The 12,931-nt window shown below is 37.3% G+C and overlaps 1 protein-coding gene across 3 annotated transcripts in view; it reads left to right on the plus strand.

Annotated features, from left to right (window-relative positions):
- Nucleotides 1-12,931, plus strand: part of ATF7IP2 (activating transcription factor 7 interacting protein 2) — a 71,130-nt gene that overhangs the window by 23,659 nt on the left and 34,540 nt on the right. For all 3 annotated transcript variants that reach the window (XM_020972548.2, XM_078152771.1, XM_020972549.2), the window contains exons 2-3: nt 7,399-8,264; nt 9,964-10,085. In XM_020972548.2, the coding sequence (XP_020828207.1) occupies nt 7,409-8,264; nt 9,964-10,085 (978 nt within the window). In that variant the 5' untranslated portion in view covers nt 7,399-7,408. The remainder of the gene's footprint in view (nt 1-7,398; nt 8,265-9,963; nt 10,086-12,931) is intronic.

Consider the following 12,931-nt stretch of genomic DNA (forward strand, 5'->3'; position numbering starts at 1 on the left):
AGCACCAGAATACATAATTCATTTTCCTTATCTTTACACTTTAGTCATGAAAGACCTTATAGAAAAAGTGAATATTTGTAATAGAGGACCATCCATCTTGCTTAAGATTTATTGATGTGCCTACTGCAGCCAAGATCACCCATCTGAACATACCATCTACTAACCTTGTGTTAACATTTATATAGTGCTTTAAGGTTTAAAAGTACTTCATATACATTGTCTCATTTGAATGATGCTATACTTCCTTTTAATGAGTGACAAATTCCTGAGTGAGGTGAATGAAATATTCCATCTTTTACAGTTTTTCACAAAGGTGACCTCAAGAACATTGTTCCTACAGAGTCATAACAATATCTTCTTGATGATTCTGTTAAAATTCAATTGATTAAAAAAGGGTATGTAGTAGCCAGGTTCATATACAAATAGATAGAAGTAGAACAGCCTATTGATCTTGGAGATGAACAGTGCAGCCAAAATTCTTTATGTTACTACCAGCTTCCAAGAAATGGATGCTACTTCCAGCAATTTTGGAAGAGAGAGTAACACTAGAGCAACAGCTTTAAAAAGGTGGTATTTGTTACTGAAGATGTCGATGACAGCCAGTAGAACTAGTACTGAAAGCTCCTTAGGAGGAGATTTGGTCTATCCCAGTAAATATATGCTAGAGATCTTTACATTTTTTACTCCTCTCCACAAAAAAGAAGCCATGGGTGTTGGCCCTAGAGAGTCTCTTCTTATTTTTCTAGCTATCCCTCTACCACCAGTCCTACCTCAACTCCCAATACTGGAAGTATTAGTAACTAAGCTGGATGCTCTTGGTAACAAAAGTATGTAATTTAGCAAAAGATAATAGAAATGTCACGAAAGGAGCTAGCTGCTAAAATGCTAATCGTCAAGAACCAAAGGCCATATTTAATATTAAGTCATTGGACATTTCTCCTTGTTGCCACTAACAAGCTGAGAATGGATGGTACATGGTTCTAGTAGAGTTTTAGCTCCTTTAGGTCATTTTTGTTATTTTTATCCTCAGCACCTGACACTGCGCCTGGCATATACTAGGTGTTTAATGTATACTTGTTGATTGTTTTAGATCATGTAAATGTTTGCTGCCATGTGAGGAATTTGGAGGCTTGGTACAGTCTGAGAAGATATCAGCAGTTCTGTTGGTGGTAGCCAGCTACTGCGCCTTGAGATGTATAACAATATCTTTTTTTTACCCCTTTCACTTGCCCCCAGATATCTTCAGATGCCCTTGAGAAGAAGCAGTTTTGACTGAAGGCTTGCAGTAAACAGCGTCAAGTACAGGATTGAGTTGAAGGAGTGTGATGCAATGGAAAGAGCACTGGATTTAGAATCAGAGCCTCGGTTCAAATTCCAGCTTTACCTCTTATTAATACTTGTGTAAATTTGGTGAATTCACTTAATCTCAATGTCCTTTGGCTTTCTCATCTATAAAACATTTAACTAGATATCTAAATGTATCAAAGATAAATCTGACTCTAGATATCTTAGGCAATATCTGGAAGTCTGCACTGTAAAGAATCTATAGCACTTTCCTGCCTGATTCAGTGCCAATGAACTGGATTCTGTTTTGGTACCCATCAACACTAAAAACTATTCTGTTCCGCTCTGCAAACTTGTTTATCAAGTGCCTGTTACCACTGTCCTCCCAGTCATGTAGGTTCACAACCTACATCTCATCCTCAAGTCCTCTCTCTTACCCCCTCATATCTAATTCCTGTCATATCTACCTTCATAACATACATTGTATGCTCACTGCTCTCCTCTGATACCGCTGCCATCCTGGTGTGGGCCCTCTAACACATGCTTTAACTATTACCATAACCTTCTGATTGGTCTTCCTCTTTCAAGTCTTTACCTCTCCATTCTATGACGGCCATCTCCAGTCATCTGACTTATGTCTTGCCGCTGAACTCTGATGACTCTGGAGGAGAAAGGGAGGCTGATAACTTTGCACAGCCCTGCCTCACTTAAATCCAATTCACTTGCAAGTCAAGACTTCACCCTCCTGATGTCACTGGTCCTCTTCAAGAACAAAGGATGAACAGCAAACAAATGACTCCATTCTATCCTCCACTCAGCTCTCATGTTGATCTTTCTAAAATGAGAGGTGGACCATATATGTCATTCCTCCCATTCGTTAAACTCTAATGCCTCCTTGTTATCTCCAGAATCAAATGTAAAATTCTTTGTTTGGCTTTCAAAGCCCTTCCAAACCTGACCCCTTCCTGCTTTTCTAGCCTTATGCCTTACTTCCCTCTATGTACTCTGTGATGCAGTGACACTGGCCTCCTTGCTGTTCCTTTCATAAGCTAATTCATCCCCTGACTCCATGTCTTTACATTGGCTACCCCTATGCTTTGAATACTTCCTCCTCACCTTTGCCTCTTTGCTTCCTACAAGTCTCAGCTAAAGTCTCACCTTCTGCAAGAACCCTTTCCCAGTCCTTCTTAATCTTAATGCCTTCTCTCTGATATTATTCCCAATTTATCCTGTTTATACATAGGTTTTTGCAAGTTGTTTCCCCCATTAGATTGTGAACTTGAGAGCAGGATCTGTTTTTTGCTTTTCCTTATGTCCCTAGCATTTAGCATTAGTGCCTGCCATGTAATAGGTGTTTTTAAAATACTGGTTGAAAGACACTCTGTGTAAGGCATATTGCTTGATATTAGGGATACAAAAGCAAAAGAAAAATGATTCTTACCTTCAGGGAGTTTATATTCTACTGAGAAGGTGATATAACAGTGTAATTATTGTACTAATGTAACTAATACAAGGTAAATTGAGAGTGAGAATGCTGAAATCTGGGATAATCAAAGAAAGCTTTATATGACAGATAGTGCCTGATATCATACCTTGGTGTAACCCAGGTCTGCACAACCTATGGCCTGCAGACCACGCACCAAAGGGTTTCATAGAGGATATCTTCCTCAACATTTTTTGCAAGCCTTCCGAAATCTTTTGACTGGCCATAAGCAGCCTATAGGCCACGGGTTATCTAACCAAAGGGGATCAGACACATATTTATATCATGTGATGATTTTGAGAAGTGAGATCCAAGCATAGAGGACAGCTTATACAATTGCAAAATAGAGATGGGAGGTAGGGTGTTACATTTAGAAGAGCGATAGTAATACATTTTGACTGGAACATAGAGATTGTGAATGGGAGTATATGAAATAAGCATGGAGTGGTAGGTAGGATCCTTATTATGGAAGGTTTAGGCACTAAGCTGAGAGATACGTTTTATCCTAGCAACATAGGGAGCCATTGAAAGATTTCATTGAAGGGAAAGGAGTGACATGATCAGACTTTTGTCTTAGGAAGACTCTTTGGGCAGATGTGTAGAAGATAGATTGGAGAGAAGAGGTACTGAGGAAGTAAGGAGATCAATTAGGAAAACTTTCATATTCTAGGCAAAAGGTAATGAAGACCTAAGGTAGTTACTGAGAGGAGATGTGGAGATAAAATTGACGAGATGACATAACTGTTAAATACACAAGTAGAGGTAATGTGAGTATCTGAAGATCTGGGATTAGAAGGAACCTTAAAAATCATCTATTTGAAACACCTTATTTTATAGTTAAGAAAACTGAGCCTTATGAGAGTAACTTGTTAAAAGAGTAATTTATTCAAGGTCATTTGTAATTAATGTAGATGGGAAAAGGGAAAGGCGTAAACATGATTGGATTGAATAGAGCATGAGTGGCATTTGGTTGAGGGAGGATGGAAATGAAAGGATATGAGGGAGGAGGAGCAGCAGTTTGGTACTAATTAGTCATTGATTAATTATGATAGTGATAGGAAGAGATATGAGAGAAGCCATAAGGATAGTAACAAGTATCAGATGTGCAGAGAAGCCAGTAGTCTCAAGGGGGTTTTGCAGAGACAGATGGGTAAAATCTGAGTCTATTCCTTTACTTGGGAGACTGGTGGTGGTAGGGTGAAGTACAGTAGGTCCATGGGATGCCAGACAGTGCTGGTCAGGGTCAGACCTGCCAAATGAAAAGAAGGGAAAAGGGTCCAGGAGAGAATGCTAAGGTCTCACCCATGCTAAAAGAATAGGAGATGAATAATCCAGCGAAGAAGACTAAGAGAGTGTTCATATAATTAAGACAAGAACCAGGAACATTATGTTACAAAATTTAAAGGAGGAGAGGGCATCTAATGTCAGATGCTGTAGAAAGTTATTGAAGATAAGGATTGAAAAAAGATCATTACATTTAGATCTCTTGAGTATTGGTAATTTGGCAAAGAACAGTTTTAGTGAAATTCTGTCAGGAGCCAAATTTCAAGGGATTAAAAAGGGAGTGGGTGTTAAGGTTGTGGAGTCAGGTGATTCTTTTTAAGACTTTGGTGGTATAAAAGGGGAAAGAGCAGTGAATTTCACTATCCCAGTTGGAAGTACCCATCTAGTCCAGCAGCAGTAGAAGTTCCCTTTATATCATCTCTGACAAATAGGCATCCAGACTTTGCTTGAAGATCTCTTGGGGAAAAGTAGAACTCACTAGCTCTCAAAATAATCCATTTGACTTGTGGATAGCTTTAATCCACCAATTGTTGGTAGTTTTGTGCTCCTGAGCAAAGCAGATCAAATCTAATTCTTCCATTTGGCAGCCGTCCAGATATTTGAAGATATCTATTATGTCTCCTTTAAGCCTTTTTTTCCAACCTAAACATCCTTAGGTGTTAAAGTATGTATATACTTCAACTGATTCTCGTATTTCATGATATCAAGACCTTTCACTATTCAAAACCCTACTGAATTTTAGTGTCCAGAACACTCTACACAATTAAATTCCAGATGTGATCTGATCTCAGAAGAATAGAATCAGGACTGTTAGTTCCCTCATTATGAGCTCTATGCTTTGGTTAATGTAATCTTAAGATGGTATGTGTAGTTACCTGTTAACTTTTATAGGTTCCATATCACACTGTTTACCCATGTTGAGCTCACAATGAATGAATCTGTTAAGTGCTTATTGTGTGTTGGAGATAGAAAAAAGAAAGACAGTCCCTGCCCTCAACGAGTTTACATTATAGTGGGGGTTGCAGGGAACCACATATAAAGAATAGAGGCCAAGGGAAGAGTGTTTTTGGTTTGGGAATCACTGAGGAGGTGAATAGAGCCATAGAGGAGTCCAGTTGACCTTTCTAGAAGCACTGGCAGTGTTTATTTGATTTCACTTCCCAGAGCAAGAGGGAGAAAGTAGGGTAGGCATTGGGGGAGGATGTGTGAAATGGAAAGGTATAGCTAGGTTAGATGGTTAAATGGATAGAGAAACATGAGTCTTTAAGATCTAAGGCTAGCTAGATATTATAGACCATGGACGTGTACATTGGCTGATTGGCCAATTAGTATAGCACAATCCTACAAAGTTGGTTCCAAAGTTGAGTCGATGAAGTAATTTGGAGCACTGTCTCCAGAGGCCCAGTGGTCTGGACAGAGTGTCAGCAAAGGAAGAATAGCCTAATCATTTAAGTGTAGGATCAGATGAAAATGGGTATTTTTGTCCCATTAAAAGATGGGATAGACTTTAGAATGTTTGTAAGCAGCAGGGAAGAAGCCAATTGATACGGTCAGCTTGAGGTTGAAAAGAATGATTGGTGGGACAAGTTCCTAGAGGAGATGGGGAGGTGATAGGATCAAATGCACAAGCAGCAGGGTTCATGAAGGTTAGGGCAACTTTTCCTCAAAGACCTGAATAAAGGAAAGGATAGGTGATTATATAAAGCACTTTTGAGATAACAGGGTAAGGGTGATGAGGGTGATCAAGATAAATGCCCTCTTGAAGTAAAAGGCAAAGGCAGTTGTGTGTGTGTGTGTGTGTGTGTGGTATGTGTATGTGTATGTATGTGTATGTAAAGGACATCATTGATTGCTTAGGGAGCTGTGCAAGCCCCTCAGGGGAGAAGGGTAAAGATTCAAGGAGGAGTAAAAGGATATTCATTGTGAAAGCCCAGTTAAAAATAGATAATGTGAATTCATGGCAGACTTCTAGCAATTTCACAGCCCTTTAGGATGATCAGAGAGAAGGTACCCACCTCTAATGTTTCTTAGCTGTGTGACCATAGGCTAGTCACATATCCTGTTTCATCCTGTTTCTCCCTCTACAAAATGGGGATAATGCCTAAAGAATCTGCCTCATACTATGAAGCTTAAATGGGATAATATATGTGGTGTTTTGTTAACTTTAAAGTTCTTTGTAGAGGTCAGTCATTGTTAATGTTATTACAGTTATTACACCAGTATGAAAAAATGCATGAGGTATCATCATCACATAGTGAAAAGAGTGCTGAAGTTGGAGTCAGTAAAACTTGGATTAAAATTTTGCCTTTGACATTTATTATTTGTAAGAACACAAGATTGTTATAGATAAGTTGTAATTTGCATTGGTGAAGGAAATTCTTGAAGGGAGTTCCCACAACTAGCATTCCCATACCAACAGAATCACAAGTCCTTAACATATTGATGTGTGGAAATATGTGGTTATTATTTAATAGAAAGGGAAGTCTTTTGATAGGTGAGACCAGATGAAATATGTCTAGATTGTGTTCCTTAGGTTACCAGTAAGCATTTCCAAAATGTAAGTCATAAAAATATGTGTGTGGATAAGTCAGGTAAAATTGGTTTTTTAAGACTATGGATTAGTTGCATTAATAGTTCAGGAAAGAACACACTCTAAGATTGTTTGGGCTTGTTTTTCAAAATAGATGAATTAAAATGAGTGATTTGTATGATGTCTTTTACCCCATCAAAATGGTCCATTAGTGAAAAAAGTTCTAAAATAATCATAGAGCATAGTGTTCTTTGGTCTTTCTGTTAATTTTCAGCCCTGAAGGAATGATCCAAATTACATGTTAAGTGATTATTTTATGAGTCTGTAAATACACTAAAAATTTAGTGGACCTTTTTACTACTTTATTTCTTCTGTAAATCCTTGGCTTTCTTGCTCCCATTTGGGAGGTAGTTGGTATTGTACAGAGATTTGAGTTGCCTGCTAAGAGATTTCCTGAACTATGACATAACTGGATAAGTTTAACATACAGAACTTTACCAAAATTCATTGACACCTTGATTGGCATAATTGTGCCTGTGTTCGTGTTTGAGTGCAGGAACCATGTTTTCCATTTCTTCTCTGTCCTCATCATATATATGCCCAGTACAGTTTACCTTTTCTTTACTGTCTCTGAAATGGGTGGAGATGGCACAGTGACCAATCAGATAAATGTCAAATGCTACTCATCTTTGTGAAGAAAGGTACAAAGATGGAAAGAGCAATGGGTGACTGGGAGCTGAATGGATTGAGTGGGTACTGTGGAGGAGCTAGAAGTCTTTAGGAATCAAATATTTAAAAACGATGTTTTAAATTTTAGGAGATGAAAAATGGCAAGTCCAGATCCACCTGCACAGAAGAAACTAAAAGCTAAAAAGACTATACCTACAAGTTGCCGGAAACAAATACATATAGTGCATAAATCAGGAAATACTGAGCCACTGAAAGCAGTACCTAAGAATAATGTACATAGTGGAAATCAGCAGCTAAGCACTGATGTCATGCATAGGAAAAATGAAAATTCTAACATGAAGTGTTTCTTATTGGACTCAAGGAGAAAAATAATACTCCCTCAGGAAAATGAAACATTTCCTCAAGATTTAGCAAAATCACTAAAAACAGTAAAGAGCAACTCAGAGATGAACTTTGTCAGTGAACGAGTTATTGATGCAAACAGGCCAGCTGAAACAGAAGATTCTTGCAAGAAGCTTTCTGTACAAGACTCAAGTGACTCACAGCAAACTTCATGTGGTTCTGAACACAAAACTAATGAAAAAAGATTTTCATTTGAGCAAGCTAAGGTTGATTTGAATCTAAAACCAAATAGTAGCTTATCTGGCTCACTGAATGATTTAATTGACAAGTCAGATGATATATTAGGCAGTCATGTAGAAAAAGCTTTTAACAGTATTGAGAATGGTAAAGAAAATAACCAGGTGGGTTCCAAGTTAGAAATGACCTCACAGTCAGAATCACATGTTACACAGCAGAGTGAAGCCATTTCAGTTAAAAGTTCAAATTCTCATCTTCTGGCTGACAAGGCATCTGATTTGAAAAGATCAGTTCAGGCCAGGAAGGATACAAGTGATTTTTTGAAGACCCAAGCATACAATCAAACTGATCATTCAAGTACTTCAGACCGTGGAAGTACAGTCTCAGCATGGCATTCGTCACTTGACACTAATAGTAAGTGTTTCTATCTACAATATATAGAGAAGTCCCTTGCATTTAGACTTGTAATTTAAGTTAACCCTGATATAGACTAATATAAAAAACATAAGTCAATAGAATAAAAGCATTTTATTCTATATAACATAATAAGTGAATTTAAGCAAATTGTAGAGTCAAAAAGACCTGTGTTCAATTTGTGCCTTTGACACACATTGAGTCTGTGACCATGTGCAAGTCAGTTGACTTTTCATTGCCCAAAGCAGTTCTCCGAGTCTATAAAAGGAGATAAGATAGTATATTGGAAAGCACACTGGATTGGGGGTCAGAGTGCTTAGGGTTCAAATCATGGCTCTGTCATTACCATATGACATTTAACCTCTCTGGCTCTCAGTCTGTAAAATGAGGGGGTTGAAAAAAGTTTACACGTATGGAGTTCCCTACACTGACAAAATCATAGGTTCAGACTCTGTAAAAAATTCTACATGGAACTAGATATTTGTATTCAAGAGTAAGTATATTTTGAGGTATTGAGCAAGTAAATGTGGGGGTAGTGCTAGAGAGTAAGAATCTAGTAATAAGAAGACATAACAAATAAAGTGAGACAGCAGGATACAGGATAGGAGAATCTTTGGAGTAAGAAGTAACAGTGTGATGCATTAAACTGGATATGCAATGTGAAAGACAGAAATAATGGCTCTAAGGTTTTCTGTTTCAAAAATTAGAAAAATGGTGATATCTGCTATATCTAAGGAGGATTTTTGTTTATCTTCATTTTAAAACAATTTTATTGATTCATTTTTCCATGCCTGTTTCTTTATCCATCCCATACCCCTACCCCTATCATTCAGTCAGACACCATTTGGGCAGGAAATCACTTTCCTTAAGGCCCAAGAAAGTAAGAGGTGCATTTGTTCAGTTCATCAAACATTTATTAAGCATCATCTGTATCTTAGCCAGTTGGAGAGCTGCAATACCAAATAGGATGCACTTTGCCTTAAGATAGCTTATTACTCATCATCTCACCCATATTTTTATAACCTTTAAAAAATATCAGTTGTAGGAGACTTTTTATTCGTAAGGCTAGAGAGCAGAGAATATAGTGTTTATCTAATTATGTCCTGATTACATCTATTCCCAGAAAATCACTTCTTGTTCAACAGCAAGGTAAGTGTGGATGAACACTTAGAAGAACATTATATATTGCAACAACCAGGCCAGATATTTATTCCATTAATTTCTTTGGACAAATTTTGAATTCCTAAGCAAGATGGCAAGGAAACAATTCATAGGAGGCTCCACTTTATGTGGAATAAATTTTATTTATCTATGTCTTGTCGAGAGTTTGTAGTGCTTTCTTAGGCAAATAAAAATAGCTTCGAATTCAGTTCATATGTACTTAAATGTCCCTAGTTTATGTGACTAACTTAATTTTCATTTTGTGGTTGTTGATCTATTAGCAGCAGTCAAAATCATAGAGGCAGTTTAATGTCAGTAATACTTAAACTTTAAAGATTAAATTTGTGGATCAGCATTTTCCCTAAATCATTCTTTTGGATTTTTTTTTTTACAAATTTTAAATGTTTTGGGATTGTTAGGTTTTTTTCTATTGGTTTCTTTGTTACTCAATGTCTGATATATAGACAATTCCAATTGGTCGCTTCATATAGAGAAACATTAATCTTTGTTTCCTGTATCTTTTTTTCCTCTCTCAAAGGCAGCACCTCAAAGAAAAGGGTACTTTCAGGAAATAAAGAGAATGTTAAGCGCATGAAAACTTCAAATGAAATTAATGAGAACATCTGTGTTGTGGGAAAAGAAAGCTCAGTATTTGAACAGGTAAAACTGTTATTTGCAATATATATTACCTTTTACTTTTGAGTCATAGAAAATACCCATATGCCTAGAAAGTTAAATCTTAAGATTGCAATTTTATCTCACTTTATGCAGGCTTGATTTAGGAAAATATAAAACTGAAGTTACTGGACACATTTACATGGGGGAGGGGAAAGATGTGCTCATTTTACAAAAGGATTCAGCATTGTTTTTCTTTTAAGTAGCAACCTTCCCTACTGCATTTAAATTGATTCTATAAACATTGATATCGATCCGATGTTGCTGAAGATTGGGGTGTTCTACCTAAATTAACTCCATTCTTGCTCTAAATCTATAACTGTTTGACCTCTCTGTGGAAAGGAAGGCGCTATTTCCTCATCTTGTGGTCATGGTAATTATTCAGCTTCATCTTATTGATCTTTTTATTTATATTATTGTAGTCATTATATATATTCTTTTGGTTCTGCTTCTTTGACTATGTATCAATTCATTAACCTTCCAGTGTTTCTCTGAATTCCACAGATTCACTGTTTTTTAAGGCATAATAATATTGCAGGGTTTTTTTACTTAGCAAAATTCATTCTTCCTTCAGTTAGTTGGCATGCAATTTGTTTCCAGTTTTGGTGGAGAGAGAGGATTGGGTTGCTACTACAGAACAGTACCACTAAGAATATTCTTTTGTTTTTTATTTTGTTAGAATATATACCCAGTAATGAATCTCAGGATCAAATACCAAATTGTTTTCTAAAATGGTTGGACCAATTGACAGCTTCATTAACAGTGTGTTATTGGAAGGCCAAACCAAGATAGTGGAGGGAGACAAGAACTCACCTGAACCCTCTCAAATTCACCTCCAGCCAACTATAAATAACCCCTCAAAACAAATTGTGGAGCAAAAGTACTAACAAAAGGATGGGGTGAAACAGTTTTTCAGCCTGAGACAACTTAGGTTGTCAGGAAAGATCTGTCTCACTTGAGTAAAAGGGGAGTATAATCCAGTGCAGGTAGTGTCCACGCAAACGAGCAGTAGACTACTTCCTGGAAAGCTAGTGGTGAGGCCTCACAATCTAGGCACAGAAGACCAGCAGGAGGCCCTGCAAACCCTGATATGCTGCGGCAAGACCGCAAGCCCCTGCCACATCAGGCCAGTCGGAGTTCCTGTGCACCTAGTACAAGAAGCTTAGACTGGTGCCCCTGCTATCCCAGGAGAAGAGCCCACCTTTAACATAAAATAGGCTGAAAAGATGAGCAAATTGAAAAGAACCTGACCATAGAAAGTTGCTATGATGGCAGGGAAGATCAAAGCAAACTTAGAAGAGGACAGCAATATCCAAACAGCTGCATGTGAAGCCTCAAATAAAAATGTGAATTGATATCAGGACCAAAAAGAACTGGAAGTGCTCAAAAAGGATTTTTAAATTTGAATTAAGGGAGGGAGAAAAAAAATTGAGAAGATAAATGAAATGCAAAAGGAGATACAAAAATTCACTGAAGAAAACAGCTCCTTAAAAAAGAGAATTGGCCAAATGGTAAAGGAGGTACAAAAGCTCAATGAAGAAAATAATTCCTTAAAAATTAGAGTTGGGCAAGTGGAATCTAATGACTCCATAAGAAATCAAGAAACGATAAAAACCAAAAGAAGAAAATGTGAAACATCTCATTGGAAAAACAGCTGACCTGTAAAATACATCTACGAGAGATAATTTAAGAATTACTGGAATACCTGGAAGCCATGATAGGAAAAAAAAATAAACAGATAACCCCTGGACACTATATTTCAAGAAATTATCAAGTGAAAACTGCCCCAATATCCTAGAACCAGAAGGCAAAATAGAAATTGAAAGGATCTGTAAGTCATCTAAATGAAAACTCCCAAGAATATTATAGCCAGAGCTCCTAGGTCAAGGAGAAAATAATGCAGGCTGCCAGAAAGAAACAATTCAAATATCATAGAGCCATAGTCAGGATTACACAGGATTTAGGAGTTTCCATGTTAAAGAATTGGAGGGCTTGGAATAGGATATTCCAGAAGGCAAAGGAGCCAGGATTACAACCAAAAATCACCTATCCAACAAAACTTGAGTATAATCCTTTAGTGGAAAAAGTGAATGTTCAATGAAATAAAGGACTTTTCAGGCAATCCTAATGGAAAAAAAAATAGCTGAATAGGAAATTTGATTTCCAAATACAAGACTTAAGAGAAGCATAAAAAGGTAAATGGGAAAGAGAAATCATAAAGGATTCAGTGAGCTTAAACTGTTTACATTCCTGCATGGGAAGATGATACTTATAACTCTTAAGACCTTTATTTATAAGACCTCTTATTATTAGGGCATTATTTTTTTTCCAAAGAAAACAAAACTAAGGGATGAGAAATAGGATTGCACTGGAAGAAGAGAGAAGAGAAAAGTAGAGTGGGATAAATTGTTTCACATGAAGAGGCACAAAAGACCTAGTACAGTGGAGGGAAAGATTGGGGAGGGGAGGGCATTGCTTGAACTTTACTCTTATCAGAATTGGCTCAACAAGGGAATAACAAACTTGTATATAGAAATTTATCATACCATATGGGGAAGTAGGAGGGGAGGGGGAAATTGATAGAAAGGAGGGCTAATTTGGGGAGTCAGTGGTCATAAGCAGAACACTGGTGAGGATGGGCCAGGTGAAAGGAGGAAGGATGAAAGAGAAAGGGAGAGAGATAGAGGAGACAAATGGTAAAATAAAGTGAAGGGAAATACATAGTAAAGACTGTGAATGTGAATGGGATGAACTCACCCATAAAATGGAAATGAATAGCAGAGTGAATTAAGAACCAAAATCCTAAAATATGTTGTTTACAAGAAACACAT

The sequence above is a fragment of the Phascolarctos cinereus genome, unplaced genomic scaffold (assembly GCF_003287225.1).
Source record: "Phascolarctos cinereus isolate Bilbo 61053 unplaced genomic scaffold, phaCin_HiC Scaffold_4;HRSCAF=312, whole genome shotgun sequence".
Lineage (NCBI taxonomy): Eukaryota > Metazoa > Chordata > Mammalia > Diprotodontia > Phascolarctidae > Phascolarctos > Phascolarctos cinereus.